General features: G+C 36.9%; 1 protein-coding gene across 6 annotated transcripts in view; it reads left to right on the forward strand.

Annotated features, from left to right (window-relative positions):
- Positions 1 to 19898, forward strand: part of ADK (adenosine kinase) — a 566335-nt gene that overhangs the window by 361686 nt on the left and 184751 nt on the right. For all 6 annotated transcript variants that reach the window (XM_017962928.3, XM_021944000.2, XM_017962924.3 and 3 more), the window contains one exon: positions 18186 to 18356. In XM_017962928.3, the coding sequence (XP_017818417.1) occupies positions 18186 to 18356 (171 nt within the window). The remainder of the gene's footprint in view (positions 1 to 18185; positions 18357 to 19898) is intronic.

Consider the following 19898-nt stretch of genomic DNA (forward strand, 5'->3'; position numbering starts at 1 on the left):
GTCCAGAGTCACATAGTTAATAAGTAGACAGATTAGCAAAATTTTTAAAAATAAGTTTACTAGTTGGTGTAAACTAAGGAGAAGAGTTAATTCTCCTTGGGTCTTGTCAAATTGTCTTCATGTGACTTAGGCATAGTTCCTCTGTTTTTTTATTTTTCATATCACTCCTGATCTCTTCCCACCATGGGTACTCTTAATGTGTTTGGTATGTGCTCTTACATTTGGATGTGTCCTTGAAGACTGTATTGTGTTATTTTAGATGCATGCATATGTGTTTAAATTATATATGATATATAAAAGGGTAAATTATAGCTTGTCTGATTTGATATATATGTTTCTACTTTATTGCTTTTATACACACACAAACATTTTTCTTTTAAAGAAACAAGGTCTTGCTATTAATATGTTACCAAGACCGGAATGCAGTAGTTATTCACAGGTGTGATCATTGTGCAGATAGCCTTGAACTCCTGGCTTCACCTATCCTCCCAGTTGAGCCTCCTAAATAGCTGGAACTACAGGTGCACGCCACTGGACCTGGCTTAGTTTACTACTTTTTAAAAAATAATTGACAAATAATAATTGTACATATTCATGGAGTACATTGTGAGTTTTTTTTTTGTTTTTGTTTTTGTTTTTGTTTTTTTGAGATGGAGTCTCTGTCACCAGGTTGGAGTGCAGTGGTGCGATCTCGCCGCACTCAACCTCCCCCTCCTGGGTTCAAGCGAATCTCCTGCCTCAGCCTCCTGAGCAGCTGGGACTATAGGTGTGCACCACCATACCCTGCTAGTTTTGTATTTTTAGTAGAGACGGGGTTTCACCATGTTGGCCAGGATGATCTCGATCTCTTGACCTCTTGATCCTCCTGCCTCAGCCTCCCAAAGTGCTAGGATTACAGGTGTAAGCCACTGTCCCCGGCCCATAGTGATTTTTGATACCTGTAATGTATAGTAATCAGACAGGGATAAATAGCATATCCATCATCTCAAACATCTATCATTTCTTTGTGTTAAGAACATTTAATATCCTCTATCTACCTATTTAAACTATTTAATATATTATTGTTAACTAAATAGTCATCCTGCGAGGTATAGAATTCTATAACTTACTTGTCTTATCTAACTGTAATTTTGTATCCTTTAACAAATTTTTCCCTATCCCTCCCTTCCCCCTACTTTTCCCAGGCTCCAATATCCTCTATTCTACCTTTTACTTCTATAAGATCAACTTTTTTTTATCTTCTACTTATGAGTGAAAACATACCATGTTTAACTTTCTGTTCCTAACATTTCACTTAACATAATGTCCTCCAGTTTTATCTATGTTGCTGTGAACCACAGGATTTTATGCTTTTTTATGGCTGAATAGTTTTCCTTTGTGTATATATTACACATTTTCTTTATCCATTCATTTGTTGCTGGACACCTAGGTTTGTTCCATATCTTGGCTATTGTGGATAGTGCTGCAATAAACATAGGGGTACACATGTCCCTTAAATATAATGATTTTCATTCCTTTGGATAAATTTCTAGTAGTAGGATTGCTGGATCAAGTAGTAGTTCTACTTGTGGTTTTTAGGAAACTCCAACTGTTCGCCATAGTGGCTATTTCCACCAACAATGTATTTCTTGTTCCCTTTTCTCCATCCTCACCAACATGTTTTTTTCTTTTTGATAATAGCCATCCTAACTGGGGTGAGATGATACCTCATTGTGGTTTTGATCCGCATTTCTCTGATGATTAGTGATGTTGAGCATTTTTTCATATATTCATTGGCCATTTGTATGTCTTTTGAGAAATGTCTGTTCAGATCATTTACCCATTTTTAAATCAGATTGGTTTTTTGCTGCTGAGATGTTTGAGTTCCTTGTATATTCTCGTATTAATCCCCTATCTGATGGGAAGAATAGTTTGCAAATATTTTTTCCTATTCTGTAGGTTGTGTTTTCACTCTATTGATTGTTTCCTTTGCTGTGCTAAACTTTTCAGTTTGATATAATCTCATTTGTTTATTTTTACTTTTGTTGCTTGTGCTTTTGAAGTTGTATTCATAAAATATTTTTCTATATCAGTGTTCTGAAGCATTTCGCTTGTGTTTTCTTCTAGGAGGGTTATCCTTTTGGGTCATTATATTTAGTTCTTTGATCCTTTTTTTGAGACAGGGTCTTGCTCTGTCGCCCAGGCTGCAGTGCAGTGGTGCAATCATGACTCACTGCAGCCTTGACCTCCTAGGCTCAGGCAGTTCTTCCGCCTCGGCCAGCTGAGTAGCTGGCACTACAGGCACATGCCACCATGCCCGGCTAATTTTTGTATTTTTTTGTAGAGATAGGGTTTCACCATGTTGTCCAGGCTGATTTCAAACTCCTGGGCTCAAGAGATCCACCTGCCTTGACCTCCCAAGATGTTGGGATCACAGGTGTGAGCTACCATGCCCAGCCTCTTTGATCCACTTTGAGTTGATTTTTGCATGCAGTGAGAGGTGGAAGTCTAGTTTCATTCTTCTGCATATGGCTATCCAGTTTGCTCAGGACCGTTTATTGAACAGACTATTTATTCCCCAGTGATAATTCTTGGCACTTTTGTCAAAAATCATTTTGCTGTAGATAATGTGGATAAATTTCTGGCCTTCTATGCCTTTCCATTCATCTATATGTCTGTTTTTATGCTGGTGCCATGCTGTTTGTGTTATTATAGCTTTGTGGTATATTTTGAGTTCTGGTAGTGTGGTACCTCCAGCTTTGTTCTTTTTACTCAGGATTGCTTCGGCTATTCCATGTTTCCATACAAATTTTAGAATTTTTTTCCATTTCTGTGAAAAGTATCTTTGGTATTTTGATAGGGATTGCATTGAATCTATAGATGTCTTTCCATTTATTTGTATGCACTTTAATTTCTTTCATCAGTGTTTTGTAATCTCCCTTGTAGAGGTCTTTTATCGCCTTAGTTCAGTTTATTCCCAAGGTTCTGTTTTCTTTTCTCACTGTTGTAAATGAGGTTGCTTTTTTGAATTCTTGTTCAACTAGTTTGTTGTTTGTGTACAGAAACACTACTGATTTTTGTGAATTGATTTTGTATCCTGCAACTTTATGGAATTCATTTATCAGTTGTAAGAGTTTTTTGGTAGAGTCTTTAGGCTTTTCAATATGTGGAATCATTACATATGCAAACAGGGACAATTTAACTTCCTCCTTCTCAATTTGGATATGGTTTATTTCTTTCTCTTGCCTAATTGCTGGGCTAGTACTTCCAGTACTATGTAGAATAAGAGTGGTGAGAGAGAGCATCATTGTCTGTTCCAGTTCTTAGAGGAACAGTAAGAACTTTCAGCTCTCAGTAAGATGTTAGCTGTGGGTTTGTCATGTTGAGGTGATTTCATCATGTTATTGTGTTGAGGTACTTTCCTTCTATACCTAATTTATTAAGAATTTTTATGAAGGAATATTAAATTTTATCAAAAGCATTTTCTGCTTTTCATTGAGATGATCATATGGTTTTTGTCCTTCATTCTATTGATATGATGTAAGATATTCATTGAGTGACATATGTTGGACCATCTTTGCATTCTTGGGATAATCTCACTTGCTCATAATCTTTTTGAGGTGCTGTTGGGTTCAGTTTGCTAGTATTTTGTTGTGGACTTTTGCATCTATGTTCATCAGGGATATTGGCCTATCATTTTCTTTTTTTGTTTTGTCCTTATCTGTTTTTGGTATCACAGTTATGTTGGCTTCATAGGATCAATTAGGAAGAATTTCCTCTGCTTCATTTTTGGAATAATTTGGGACAAATTGGTTTTAATTCAACAGTGAAGCCATCCAGTTCTGGACTTTGTTTTTGGTGTTGGAAGACTTTTTGTTATTAAATCAGTCTTGTTTCTTGTAATTGGTCTGTTTAGGCTTTCTGTTTTTTCTTGTTTCAGTCTTGGTAGGTTTTATGATTCCAGGAATGTGCCCGTTTCCTCTAGGTTTTCAAATTTGTTGGCATATAGTTGTTCATAGTAGTCTCTAGTGATCCTTTGTATTTCTGTGGTATCTTTTGTGATGTCTCCTTTTTTGTTTCCTATTTTAGATCTTCTCTTTTTTTCTTATTCTAGCTAATGGTTTGTCAATTTTGTTTAAAAGCCAGCTTTTTGTTTTGTTGATCTTTTGTATTTTTTTGTCTTAATTTTGTTTATTTCTGCACTGATCATTATTTCTTTCCTTCCTTTAATTTTGGGTTTAGTTTATTCTTTTCTAGTTCTTTGAGGTTTATCATTAAGTTGTTTACTTGAAATCTTCCTTGTTTTTTAATATAAGCATTTATTGCTATAAACTTGACTCTGAATACTGTTTTTGCTGTGTCCCATAGGTTTTGGTATGTTGTTTCTGTTTTTCTTTGTGTCAAGGAATTTTTAAATTTTATTCTTAATTTATTTCTTCATCTATTGGTCATTCAGGAACATATTGTTTAATTTTCATGTAATGGTATCTTTCTAAATGATTCTCTTGTTATAGATATCTAAGTTTATGCCCATTGTGTTCAGATAAGTACTTGATATTATTTTGGTTCTTTAAGAATATTTTGAGACTTCTATTGTGTCCTTACATATGATTGATCCTGGGACTGTTGAATGGGCTGATGAAAAGAATGTGTATTCTGCCATTGTTGACTGAAATGTTCTGTAAATATCTGTTATATTTAGTCTGTGGTGCAGTTTAACTCTGATGTTTCTTTGTTGACTTTTTGTCTACATGATCTGTCCAGTGTTGAGAGTGGGATGTTGAAGTCCCCATCTATTATTTCACTTTAGATCTAATAATATTTGCTTTACATATCTGGGTGCTTTAGTATTGGGTACATATATATTTACAGTTGTTATATTATCTTGTTGGATCAATCCCTTTATAATTATATAATATCCCTCTGTCTTCTTTTACAGCTTTTGACTTGAAGAGTGTTTTACCTCATATAAGTATAGCTGCTCCTGCTTGCTTTTGGTTTCCATTTCCATTGAATATTTTTTCCATCCACTTTCAGTCTGTATGTGTATACAGGTGACATGAATTTCTTATAGATAGCATATAATTAGGTCTTGTTTTTTTTTTTAATCCATTAAGCTAGTCTGTATCTTTTAAATGTGGAACTTAATCTATTTACAATCAGGGTTATTATTGATAAGTGAGGACTTACTCCTGTCGTTTTGTTGACTGTTTTCTGGTGGTTTTTATATCCTTTGTTCATTACTTTCTCTCAATGTTATTTTTGCAGTTGAATGGTTTTCTCTAGTGAAAAGGTTTGATTCCTTTCTCTTTCTCCTTTGTACAGCAGTTCTATCAGTGTGTTTTATAGTTTCACATATTTTCATGATGGTGATTATTATTTTTTCATTTCCACCTGTAAGACCCCCTTGAGCATTTCTTGCAAGGCCAGACTTGTGGTGATGAATTCCCTTAGTTTTGCTTGTCTGTGAAATATTTCATTTGTCTTTTATGTCTTAAGGTTAGCTTTGCTAGGCATATTCTTGGGGTAATAATTTTTTTCTTCTAGTACTTTTGACTATATTATCCTGTCCTCTCCTGGACTATAGGATTTCTCCTGAGAAATTCACTGTTGGTCTAATGAGGATTCCCTTATATGACTTGGTGCTTTTATCTTGGCTGCTTTTAGAATTATTTCTTTGTCTTTGACTCTTGACAATTTAACTTCAATGTGCCTTGCAGAGGTCCTGTTTGAGGTGAATATATTTGAGCTTTCTGGACTTGTATGTTTCTGTCTCCCTCTCCCCCCCCCCCCTCTCTATTATTATTATTTCATTAAATTTGTTTTTCTCACCTTTCCCTTCACCTTCTGGAGATATTTGTGTGCTTAATGGTATCCCATAAATCCTTTAGGCTTTTTCATTCTCTTTTAATTTTTTAAAGTTATTCTGCCTGTGTTATTTCAAAAGATCATTCTTTAAGTTCAGAAATTCTTCTTGGTCTAGTCTGTTGTTGAGCTCTTTATTGTATTTTTTGTTTCATTCATTGAATTCTTCAGCTCTAGGAATTCTGCTTCATTCTTTTTTATGATATCTATCTCTGTTGAATTTCTCTTTCTATTTTTTTTTTTTTTTTTTTTTTTTTGAGACGGAGTCTTGCTTTGTCATCCAGGCTGGAGTGCAGTGGCACGATCTCGGCTCACTGCAAGCTCTGCCTCCCAGGAGTTCTTCTCCTACCTCCAGCCTCTCCCGAGTAGCTGGGACTACAGGCACCCACCACCACGCCCGGCTAATTTTTTGTATTTTTAGTAGAGACGGGGTTTCACTGTGTTAGCCAGGATGGTCTCGATCTCCTGACCTCGTGATCCGCCCGTCTCGGCCTCCCAAAGTGCTGGAATTACAGGCGTGAGCCGCCGCGCCCGGCCGAATTTCTCTTTCAGATCATAAACTGTTTTCCTGACTTCGTTGAATTATCTATCAGTATTCTCTTGTATCTCATTGAATTTCTTTAAGATTATTATTTTGATTTTTTTCTCACATTTCATATATTTCCTTATAGTTTGGAGTATGTTACTAGATAATTATTGTTTTCTTTTTGACATTACATGTTTTCTTGTTTTTTTTTTTCTTCTTTTAATACAAGTTCTCATTCTGTTGCCCAGGCTGAAGTGCAGAGGCACAATCTCGGCTCACTGCAGCCTCTACCTCGTATGCTCAAGCGATCCTCCCACCTCAGCTCCCCAATACAGACACTCACCAATGTGCCCTGCTAATTTTTGTGGGTTTTAGTAGAGACAGGGTTTTACCATGTTGCCCAGGCTTTTTCTTGCTTTTTCATGGTTGATGTGTCACTATGTTGATTTCTATGCATCTTGTGGAAAAGTCACCTCTTTTAATTTTATGGAGTAGATTTCATAGAGAAAGACTTATTCATATGAATGAGTCTTGCAGTGTTGGTTTGGTGGGGTACATTAGCCTTATTTCTAGATGCATGCAGTTGTGTGGTCTCTGAGTAATTTCTTCAGCTGTAATCCACTCGAGTGGCATTTGTGAGTTTCTCAGTGGTATGGGCTGAGTTTGTGGCAATGGTGATGCCACTTTGCCAGGGGTGGGCTCACTGGACTGTTTCTCAGGTCTGGGGTATGTATGTGCACATAGTAGGTCAGCCAACTTGGTTGGTGAGATTGGCTTGCTGAGTTTGGGTCCACAAGGCTGTTACTCTGACCAGAAATACAAGTATAAGGTTGTTTGGGCAACCTGGGGACATGTCTGCCAGGAGCAGCTTTCAGGTCTGGGACATGGGCTTTTGGCCACTTGGCTGGCTTGGAGATATTCCCTGTGGCACAGGGACAGTCTGTGGAGCTATCTTTCAGGCCCTTCCTTATTATGGGTACAGGACTGTTGGGCAGGCCAAAGGTGTGCCTATGGGGGAGGTGTGTGTCTGTTTCTCAGGTTCTGATTGCTTGCAGGTAGCCCTACTCTGCTGGCCGTGGCCATATCACCTTCTCAGAGGCTCAGGGAACTCTCCTGCTTAGAGGAGGGAGCCCAGCAGTTTGGCCAGCTTAAGAGCAGGCTTGCTGTGGGTAGGACTGGTAGACGGGTTTCTCTGTTGGTGGTATGGCCATGGGGCTTGGTTTTCTTGCTGTGCAAGACCAGAATCGCAGCCAGCCCTGGGTCCAACATTCACCAGCTGGCATCATTGTGTTCAGAAACTTGTTTGGGGTTGACATAATGAAGATGGAGACCCAGTTCTGGAGAGGTGCAATGGCCACTGACCCCTAAGAAGAGGGCATACTACACAGGTGGCTCTAGTCTCAAGATGGTGCCATGTTACAACAGTTTGGCTCACAGTGGTGGGATGGGGAGTACATACTTTGTGCCCTTAATCCAGGGCAGTGCAGCTAAATGAATTCGTGGCAGCTCTCCAAAATGGGCTCAGGGCTTGTGAGGACTACGGGATTCTTGTGTAGTAAGGACTTCATGTGTTTGTGGTGTCCAAGAGGGCTGGTAGGGATCTTCTGCTGACTTTTTCCCCTGCAATAGCAATTCCCTCCTGTCTCCAGACAGATCTGATCTAGGTGGGGGAGATGAAACCATGAGTTTTAGTGCCTCTATGCTGCCTTCCTAGACTTCCAATCACCACAGGTGCATCTTCACTCCATCACTGCACCCCTCTACTCTTCCTTTACACTCCAATCAAATCTTAGCTGTTTGTTTGTTGCCTTGATCCTTTTTTTGTGGGTTAGACAAGCACCAGGTATTGCTATTCAGCCATTATTGCCTTTTTTTTTTTTTTTTTTTTTTGAGATGGAGTCTCACTCTGTTGCCCAGGCTGGAGTGCAATGGTGATCTCAGCTCGCTGCAACCTCCACCTCCTTGGTTCAAGCGATTCCCCTGTGTCAGCCTCCCAAGTGGCTGGGACTATAGGCACCCACCACCACACCCAACTAATTTGTATATTTTTGGTAGAGACGGGGTCTCACCACGTTGGCCAGGCTGGTTTTGAACTTCTGATCTCAAGTGATCCGCCTGCCTCAGCCTCCCAAAGTTCTGGGATTACAGGCTTGAGCCACCGTGCCCAACTCCTTTATTGCTTTTAATCTCTGCATTATAATATGTGTATTAGTCAGTTTTCACATTGCTGATAAAGGCATACCCGAGAGTGGGAAGCAAAAGAGGTTTAGTTGGACTTACAGGTCCACGTGGCTGGGGAGGTCTCAGAATCATGGTGGGAGGTAAAAGCAGAAACCCCTGATAAAACCATCAGATCTCGTGAGACTTATTCACTACCACGAGAACAGTATGAGGGAAACCACCCCCATGATTCAAATTATCTCCCACCGGTCTCTCCCACAACATGTGGGAATTATGGGAGCACAATTAAAGATGAGATTCGGGCAGAAACACAGAGCCAAACCGTATCGGTGTGCATTCACCACATTCTCATCTTTTCCCCTAGAAATAGACTTCTAGGATTCCTCACACTGTTTTATGTTCAACAGAGCTATAATAAATATGCTCCTTTGTATTCCCTTAAAGCCCATCTTCTTTCTACTGTATCTTTTTCCTCATTTTACTTCCTTTTTTGAGGGAGTTATGTGGGATGGAAGAAAATGGACTTCTTCATTCATAACATACCTGAAGTTGGGAGTATTTTAACCCTTAAACAGATTAAAATGAGCTGGATGTGATGGCTCACGCCTGTAACCCCAGTGCTTTGGGAGGCCAAGGCAGGCGGATGGCTTAAGCTCAGGAGTTGGAAACCAGACTGGGCAGCATGGCAAAATCCTGTTTCTACTAAAAATACAAAAACTAGCTGGGCATGGTGGCGCATGCCTGTAGTCCCAGCTACTTAGGAGGCAGAGGTGGGAGGATCACCTGAGCCCAGGAGGTTAAGGGTGCACTGAGCTGTGATTGCAATACTGCACTCTACTCTAGGCAACAGGGCCAGGCTCTGTCTCAAAAAAAAAAAAAAAAAAAGATTAAATGATAGGTAGACTTGGTGATTTTATGCTTCTAAAAGGAACCACATAGGCAGGAAGAAGATCCAGGTAAATTCTCTTACATTGCCTCTGTCATTGGTAACATAACCTTTATGGCATTCACAAGTATATTTGTTCTAGCTTTCTTCTTTTAGTAATTCTGTTGCTGTCGTTTGTATGAAATACTGCATATTATAACATTGTAATTATAAATGATGTATACATTATCTTAATCGTTGTCAGGGCCAGCGTTTTTCTTACAGGCAGATAGGAACTATGCTTTGTCATAACTCATATTTGATCGACTCTGAGAACAAAATATATTTTGTACTTTCTGGGAGATTCACAAAACCTGTAGCACCCATTAACAGGAAGAAAGCATGCTATATGGTTGTTATATTTATTTTTGACTTGTAATTTATTCATTCTCTCAGCCCTGTTCTCTGACTAGTGTTACTATGGCACCTAAGTTATGGCATGGAGAACAAGCTAATTATGTTCTTTAGAACAGATGACAGTGGTACATCTTGAGACACAAGCATCTGGTACTCTTAGCCCTTTCCTCATCAGTGCTAGTCTAGGCTTGGTTGGGCTCTCTGGTTGTCCAAATATTTTTCTGTTACCACACATCCTTCTTTATTTTCTTTTTCTTCTATAAATAGTGGTTTATGCTTTCTAAAGCCACTAGTCTCATATTTAGTTTGTTCCTTTTTGAGCCTTCTGTCTACTCAAAGAAGTAATATAGACTTACTCCCAGCTGTGTATGATCTACTCTTACTCCTGTTTATTGAGTTAAGCTTCTTACTATTTGTAAACATCTCTTGTTTGTGTAGACACAAATACACCAAAACTAAAAATGGTTAAATTGGGGTGAAAATTTATGGATATTTCTTATAATTTATTTTTCAAAATTTAGTGATGTGGTTAGATGGCTTTTCTGATAAAAGTTGTTTAAGAGATATGAGTAATCAATACTTTTTTATCAGAAGAGCCATCTAACCATATTACCAAATTTTGAAAAGCAAAGAAAATATTAGAGTTATCCACAATTTTTGTACCTAAACTTAACCAGTTTTACTTTTGGTTATTCCCTTCTCATCTTTTTTACTATTGATTTAATGTAGGTTATAATAATACTGTGTACCCACTATTTGTATGCCTTCTATTTAATTGAATATTTATGTGCCATAAACATTTTCTACTTTACTCTACTTAGTTTTCATCATCATCATCATTTGTAATGTCTTTAAAATATTCTCTGGAGTGGTGCTGTTCAACAGAAATATAATTTAAAATTTTCCAGGACCCACATGAAAAATGTAAAAAGAAAAAGATTAATAATGTGTTTTATTTAACCTCATATATCTAAAATATTTATTGTTTCAACATGTAAAAATTATATACTGTATTAGATGTAAAAATTATTAGATTTTAACATTCTTCTTTTCATACTACATCTTTGAAATGTACCTATTTTACATATATACCATTGAATTCTGTCACTAAACTTTCAGTGTCAAAATGTAGTCCTACCAAGACAATAAAGCTCCAGCAGAAAAATACTTTGAAATGCTTCAATTTTTACATTTAATGAAATTAAAAATTTAGCTTCACAATCATACTAGCCACAGTATGCTTATCATCTACATGTAGCTTCTTCATTTAAATTTAAATTAAATTTAAAATTCAAGTCTCTCTTTGCACTAGTCACATTTTAAGTGATCAGTAGTGAGCTTTAGAGTATATAGCCAATTCTTGACTGTTCCTCTGTCATTTTTTACATTGATTTCAATGAAATAAATACACTGATAAGTTTTTGAATGTGTATTTTCCCATATGTTGGATTACTTTCTTAAGGTAGACTCTCAGAAGTATAATTATTGGGTCAAAGAGTATGAATTTGTTTATGGTTCATCTTGTGTATTTTTAAATTATTTCCTGAAAGACTGTTGTCAGTTGCAGTACCATCAGCAGTATTAATATTTGTTTCATCAACCTTTCTTCATCATTGTTACCATGTTGTTTCCTTAGTTACTAGAGAGGATTATTTCTCTACATATTTATTTACTATGTATTTCTCTTTCAATGGAATACTTCTTTATGTTATGGTTTGTTTATCTGTTGGTGTCCTAATGTTTGTTTAATTTTTAGTCTACTTTTAAATTTCTTTGTGGACTAAAGATACTAACCCTTTGTCATGTTTCTCCTCATCTTTTGTTTATTTGTTCGCTTTTTTCCTTCTGGGAGTACCAACTGAACCCTTTACTTTTCCCATAGCAAATCTTTAGATAATGCTTCCTCTGTAAGCTTGAAAGTTATTCCCACTCTAGAAGTTTGATATTTTCTTCTATCATAAATTTTTTGTGTATTTTTAAAAGATGGTTTTATCAAACTGGAATATATGATTATGTAATTGTGAGAAAAGAAACTAAATTACAAGTTCTTAACCTTCAGTTGAATCCAGTGCTTACCCATTATTTTTAGGTAAAGCCTCATTATGTATAGTTGCTGACCGCCACTGCATAGTTTTATGCATATGTGTATTTAATCAGGAAGTAAATGGCGGGGAGCGGTGGCTCGCGCTTGTAATCCCAGAACTTTGGGAGGCCGAGGCGGGCAGATCACGAGGTCAGGAGATTGAGACCACGGTGAAACCCCGTCTCTACTAAAAATACAAAAAATTAGCCAGGCGTGGTGACTGGCGCCTATAGTCCCAGCTACTGGGGGAGGCTGAGGCAGGAGAATGGCGTGAACCCAGGAGGTGAAGCTTGCAGTGAGCGGAGATCGCGCCACTGCACTCCAGCCTGGGCGACAGAGCGAGACTCCGTCTCAGTAATAATAATGATAATCAGGAAGTAGATGGACCCAAATAGACTAAAATCCACTGTTTCAAATATTTCAAAATAATACCACATATATCCATATATCATATATATCATATATAGAGATATATACCATATATATCAATAAAAACAAAAGCTCTTTTTGTCTTTATCACCATGTATCCACAGTTGATTAATTATAGTCATGGTTATTTTACATAGGTTTATTTCATTTTGAATTAATGTAGCTGTATACTTCTAAGAGTTATAAATCCCTGAAATGTATATAGATGTGCATGCACACACACACATATACATACCCCTATTCCTCACATAATTGTTAATAAAAATAATGAAAAGAGGTGCTCTTAGGCAAGGACAATTTTAAAGAACCCCAAATGATTACCTTGAATTAAGGTAAACACTGGTTTAAAAAAAAAAAGCAAAAAGGGCAATTTTTTCCTTCAGTATATTAAACAATGTTGCTTCTAACATTCCCTCACTTTTAAACTACTCTGAAAAATCCTTAGAGTGGTTGTGTAATGTATTTAAGTTTTTTAGATTTCCAAGCATTAAGTCTGGCTCCGCTAAAATGGTTCTTTGGTTCTACTTTAGTCTTTCCCTATCTATCCTACTGCTACCATTTTGTGTTGTTTTGTTTTCTGCTGTAATGAACACAACAGTCCCACTTCATTCTCAGTTCTAATTAATGTTATCCAGCCTCTAAGTGTTAGCATCTACTTTGCTTTTGGTTAACTGTTGTACAGACTGAAATCCCTAATTAGTAAAGCACAGGATTTTATTGGTTATATATTTTTCTAAACTATAGACTTGATTTTATTGCAAACCTTACATGTAGATAAAGATTGTAATGGCACTGTTTTTATTTTTGGTGATACTATAGTCTGGAACATGTGGCCTAGCAAAGGTTATAAATCTAGCAAGAAAAATTATGGATGGCATCAATTTTAACAGTCTTTTGCAATCTAACAGCACAAACCCCAAATTGTTTAAATACTAAATATTTACTTAAAGAAAAACAAGAGATCATTCAAAAATAGAATTAAATAGTGAATTTGCCTTTTATTTAAAAGTTGATGGTTTTGTATATTTATAAAATGAACAAAATTGACATCATGCTATCCATATCACAAGACTCTTGTGTTGTATTTTAAAGGAAAACACACACACACAGCATACATACATTTGGATTGGGGCCAGATTTAGACTCCAGGGGCACAGTGTTCTGTACCTTAAATTACAATCAGATGTATTTTAGCACAGATCAAATTTTCAGTCTGAAGTTGGTGAGAAGCCTAATTATTTGACCAGGTTACTATTTATGTAGACCATTCTGTGGCTGGCTGTGGTTAATCCACAGCTGGCAGAATGCTAGCTATGGGAGGTTTTTATTTCATGCTGGAACAGTTAGGGGAGAAATAGAGGGGGAAAGTTTTAAAATCTTCTCATTAAATGAAAGACTAAAAAGCAAGACAGTACATCCATATTACTATGGAGACAAGATGCTGTATAAACTATTCGTTTTAATTCTCCAAGTGACAGAAATAGCACAGCGGCAGCTTGGATGCTCATAGTTTGCAAGTGATAGGATACTTGGTTAAAAAAGAAAGATAAAAACATTTAAAAATAATAGACTAAGATTTGTTGCGTCTTAGAACACTTGAATATTGATAAAGAATTAATTGAATTTTTAAATGATGAGAAAATATTGTTATTATACAAAAACATTTTGTATTTCACTAAATATACTAAAACATTTAGAATTTCACTAGCAGTACTTTAAAGTGATAAGAGGCAGCTGTAGGGGAGAAAAAGTAACATATTTTCCTCATCCATCGCAAGGGTCATGACTGAACCCTCTGTAACGAAAGAGATTAACAAGAGAAAAGCATAATAAATTTATTTAACGAAGTTTTACATGACACAGGAGCCTTCAGAAATTAAGACCCAAAGACCAGCGAAAACTGTATTTTTATGCGAAGTCTGATGAAAGACATGGAAAGTTGTAGAGAAACATGATTAGACAAAAGGGATATGATCTAATGGTAACAAACTTAGGGTTGGAGGAGATAGAAGCCAGCAAGTCCCATCTGTTAGATTATTCTTGGCCACCAGGTATAGGGCAGGACCCCTTTGGAATAGGGTTTTATGGCTAGCTTTCACACAGAAAGGTGGGAGAAGGTCAGAGTGACCTTGCTTCTGCGGTTTTCTCAATTGCTAGGGGGCCATATTTTGGAGTATTGTATTCTAGGCCCTGACACAATTATAGTAGACGATTCTCTCTTAATGTCTCAGAATATATGAGGGCAATAAACCCTTCCTTCAAAGATGGATCCCAATACACATGGCTCATGCTACAAAATTAATTTTTTTAGTCTTATTGTAGTCTATTTGAAATTTGAAAGTAATATTTTATTTTATTTTATTTTATTTTTTTAACAAGATAAAAACATACAATTTATTTAATAGAAGCCTTACATGACATGGGAGCCTTCATAAGGAAATGAAGACCTGAAGAAGTGGTTAAACCTGAGCATTTTTTTTTTTATTATTATACTTTAAGTTCTAGGGTACATGTGCATAACGTGCAGGTTTGTTACATATGTATACCTGTGCCATGTTGGCATGCTGCACCCATCAACTCGTCAGCACCCATCAACTCGTCATTTACATCAGGTATAACTCCCAATGCAATCCCTCTCCCCCTCCCCCCTCCCCGTGATAGGCCCTGGTGTGTGATGGTCCCCTTCCCGAGTCCAAGTGATCTCATTGTTCAGTTCCCACCTATGAGTGAGAACATGCGGTGTTTGGTTTTCTGTTCTTGCGATAGTTTGCTGAGAATGATGGTTTCCAGCTGCATCCATGTCCCTACAAAGGACACAAACTCATCCTTTTTTATGGCTGCATAGTATTCCATGGTGTATATGTGCCACATTTTCTTAATCCAATCTGTCACTGATGGACATTTGGGTTGATTCCAAGTCTTTGCTATTTTAAAAGAGTTTTTTTTTTTCTTTTTAAACTTTTCAAAGTTTGCATTATGGAAATCGTTAGTCCCTCAGTTATAAGTGAATATCTCAGCATTTTTGTAACTTTTAGAAGAAGTTTATTTTATATTTTCAAGGTTATTTCTTCCATTTACAAGCCAGTTCTTCTCCCCTTCTACTTTCCAGTGCTCCCACTTACTTTAGTTCTTAGCTCCAATTATCCTCCCTCCCTTGCCTCTTCATTCTTCTGTTTCTCCAATAGATCCTTTTCTTTGAAAAGCAAAATGTTTCCAACTTTCCCTGCCGTTAAAAGCAAATCTCTTATTCCCTCCTTTCCCTGCCCACCCTACCCCGCAAAAAAAGCGTTTGTGCCTTTCTTCCTCTTATTATCTGCTCAAACTAGCAACATATCTGGAGTCATATGAATCCAGGCTTCATCACTTGTAAGCTGTGTGTCCTAGGAAACATCTCTTAACTTCTCTATCTTGCTTTATTTATCAAAAGAAACTAATAAGTGTCCACCTCATAGGTTTGATGTAAGGAAAAAACAGTAACTGAATTGCTATGTAGTATAGTGCCTGGGACACAAATAATTACTCATTACATTTCAAATGGTTTTATTATCATTACTGATGAAGCTTTGAAAATAATTATTCTTACCTTACTTTCTCACCATTCCTTTTTTTAACAACTACTTTTACCATCATACTAAGTGCTTTCTGTTAATCATCAAATCTTACGACTTTTACTCATTCCTTTCTTTCTCTACTTCCCCATAGCACCTTCTTAAAATTTCCCTTGCTCAGTTTCTCCACCATCACTTCTACTCTCCTCATTTGGCCTCCTCTTTGTTTTCTCCTTTTCCTTTTTTATTTCCTCTAATTTTTATTCTGCATTCTTTCCTTCGTCCTCTTTTGTTCTGTGTTCTCTGCCTTGGGAATCACAATACCTCTTTGACCTCTCCTTTTTCATGGCCTTTACTCTAAGTCCAACTTTCTGGTAGATACTTAGAGATCCCTTAGAACCTCAACTGCAGTATGACCACAACTAAACACTCTTTACCATCTAAGCCAGATCTTATTCTGGAATTTTCTACTTTTATTAATGGTAGAACCAAATTCAAAAATCTCAATCATCTGTTTACTCTTTTCTTCTTTGCCTTCCACATCTTAAACAATCACCAAGTCCTGTATGTAGTACTCCTAGTGTGGTTTTCTTTTACACAGCCAAATGTAGACATTTATTAACCGTTGCTGAATTGTTGCTGCCCAGGTAAACTTTGCTTTATATTTTCCCATAAGCTTGTTATTCCTTCCTTTCAAGGAAATGTTCATTACTCATGATCCATCCCTACCCGTCTCACACATTGCCTACCAAATAGATTCCTACCCTGCCACCCAAGGCCCTTTGTATTCTTAACTTTGCCGACCTTTTCAAGTCTTTTATTATTGCCCTTTGTGTATTCCTTTACTTGTTTGTGCACCATCCAAACTAATTTCCTATATATACATGTATGTCTTTGCTTATGCTTTCATCTAGAAAGCATAAATGTGTTTTAATAAGACTTTCATTAATATTAAAGCTGTACATAAATAGCATTTTAAATGCAGCTTTCCAGGCCAGGCGCAGTGGCTCAAGCCTGTAATCCCAGCACTTTGGGAGGCCGAGACGGGTGGATCACGAGGTCAGGAGATCGAGACCATCCTGGCTAACACGGTGAAACCCCGTCTCTACTAAAAAATACAAAAAACTAGCCGGGCGAGGTGGCGGGCGCCTGTAGTCCCAGCTACTCCGGAGGCTGAGGCAGGAGAATGGCGTGAACCCGGGAGGCGGAGCTTGCAGTGAGGTGAGATCTGGCCCCTGCACTCCAGCCTGGGTGACAGAGCAAGACTCCGTCTCAAAAAAAAAAAAAAAAATGCAGCTTTCCTGACATGAAATTTTAATTAAATATTTTTATTTTGCATTACTGAATCCTTTTCTCATTATTTGAAAATTCTAATTCAGAATCTTCCTCAAAAATCAACTTAAATATTTCTTAACGTAACAAGTTATGATTTATTTATTTATTTATTTATTTTGAGACAAGGTCTCCCTGTGTCTCCCAGTCTGGAGTGCAGTGGTATGATCTCGGCTCACTTCAACCTCCACTTCCTGGGCTATAGCAGTCCTCCCATCTCAGTCTCATGAGTAGCTGGGACCACAGGCACACACCAACACACTCAGCTAATTTTTGAAATTTTTGTAGAAATGGAGTTCCGCCATGTTGCCCAGGCTGGTTTGGAACTCCTGGACCCAAGTGATCAGCCCACCTTGGCCTCCCAAAGCACTAGAATTCCAGGTGTGATTCATTGTGCCTGGCCAGAAGTTATGATCTTAATAAACAGATTATTTTTAAGTCACTTATAAGAATATAAACAGCCAGGCTTAGTGGTACGCACCTGTAATCCCAGCTACTTGGAGGGCTGAGGTAGGAGGATTGCTTTATCCCAGGAGTTCAGAACCAGCCTGGACAATATAGTGAAACCTTATCTCAAAAAATATATATTCTGAACTGTTTGTAAGAAGCTAAAAGGATTCAGTTTGCCTTCGTAGTACAGTTTCCCTAATTCAAATGTAATTATTGTCTTGAATGAGACCTTTCAAATATTTTTTCTTTCATGAATTTCCAGAATTCTTTAGTATTGAGCATATAAACCTAGTATGAAATAAGTAATGCTTTATTCTCTGAAGTAACGGCATGTATCAAGCATATGGTACTCATATAATCAAATACCCTTCCAGTCAAATGTTGCTATTTTCTGCCTTGCATTTTATAATTGTATTTTATATACTTTTGTATTTTGTTTAGGTTTCTTTTATTCTAGGAGTGGCTGTGGAGATGGCATTTCTAATTTTCCCTCCTTTTTTCTTCATTCAGGGCTTTTTTCTTACAGTTTCTCCAGAGTCAGTATTAAAAGTGGCTCACCATGCTTCTGAAAACAACAGGATTTTCACTTTGAATCTGTCTGCACCATTTATTAGCCAGTTCTACAAGGAATCATTGATGAAAGTTATGCCTTATGTTGACATACTTTTTGGAAATGAGACAGTGAGTTACCTTTCCTTTTTCAAAAGAACCTGGGGGTTTTTTGTTTGTTTATTTCTGATCTGTGTATATATGTTTAGAAATATATAAATTAAATCCTAAATTTTTGTGTAAATATCCTTGAGAATTGTGCAACAAAATTGCCTCAATGTCAATTGACTGCTCTCAGTATTTTCAATATTTCCTTCAGTATATACTAACTTCTTTCTTAGTGAAATATGTATTTATTTATTTATATTTTTTTGAGATGGAGTTTCCCTCTCTTCGCCCAGGCTGGAGTGTAATGGCATGATCTCGGTTCACTGCAACCTCTCCTTCCCGGGTTCAAGCAATTCTCCTGCCTCAGCCTTCCAAGTAGCTGGGGTTATAGGTGCCTGCCACGATGCCCTCTACTATTTTTAGTAGAGACAGGGTTTCACCGTGTTGGCCAGGCTGGTCACAAACTCCTGACCTCAGGTGATCTGGTCGCCTCAGCCTCCCAAAGTGCTAGGATTACAGGCATGAGCCACTGTGCCCGGCCCAACATTTATTTTTTAAAGTTTAGGTGTTTGAGATTTAATTTACCTATAGTAAGAGTTATTCTTTTTACTGTAATTTCTGTGAGTTTTTACAGATGGGTACCTGACCTGTTGCTATGACCACAATCAGGATAAAAAGCACATTCATCACTTTTTTAAGTCTCTTCAGAGTCTAAGTCCATTTGATGTTTGTTTAATAAATTATGAGTAAATTTTGATATATTGCATTTATATTTCTTTATTAACAATATCATTTTTTAAATATTGTTTGTTATAGTGGAAGGTGATAAAATGGAATTTCATCTCAACAATTACAGTTTTTTCTTTCTAGCGAGAATGTATTTTCTTCCATTCTAAATTATGGAAATGCTTATTTACTTAAATGCTTATTTACTTTGATTGCTTATTTACTGTTTAATACCTCTTTGAAAATCCATGAAAGAGGAAAAAAGCCTTCAGTGTGTCTTCCTGTGCCTTGGCCATGTCACTTGATGGTTTAATGTATACAATGAAGGTACTGTCTTAATCATCCCAGAAGTTCATTCTGATTCTAATTCCATAGTTCTAACATAGTTTGAATATATTCATTAATTTTATATCTAATAACTGCTGTCTGCCTAGAATAACATAAAAATTGACCTGGAAATTTATGAGATCACCTGGGTAAAGATTAAAAGATGATCCATAGAAATAATATCATAATATATCTGCAAAGGTAGTGGTTACATTGGTAACAAATGGTGACATTGGAAGGAAATGCTATATTCTTGATAATTCACAAATTGAAATACCAGCAAGAAATAGTGGTAATAATGAAGTGCCAGATAGCTGCTAGAAGCCTAATTTGTCTAAATCTACCATTTAGTTTTTTCCTTATTAACAGTTTTATTTTCCAAAGGGTAAAAGAAGTAATTGGGAAAAGTGCTACTCAAGCCCTTTGAATAATATTAAAGCATTGGTGTCAGTAGTCTTGAGAATCACTGGGAGAAGTTAACACTTGGTCTAGAGTTCTTAGTCATGAAAGATC

The sequence above is a fragment of the Papio anubis genome, chromosome 11, assembly GCF_008728515.1.
Source record: "Papio anubis isolate 15944 chromosome 11, Panubis1.0, whole genome shotgun sequence".
Classification (NCBI taxonomy): Eukaryota; Metazoa; Chordata; class Mammalia; order Primates; family Cercopithecidae; genus Papio; species Papio anubis.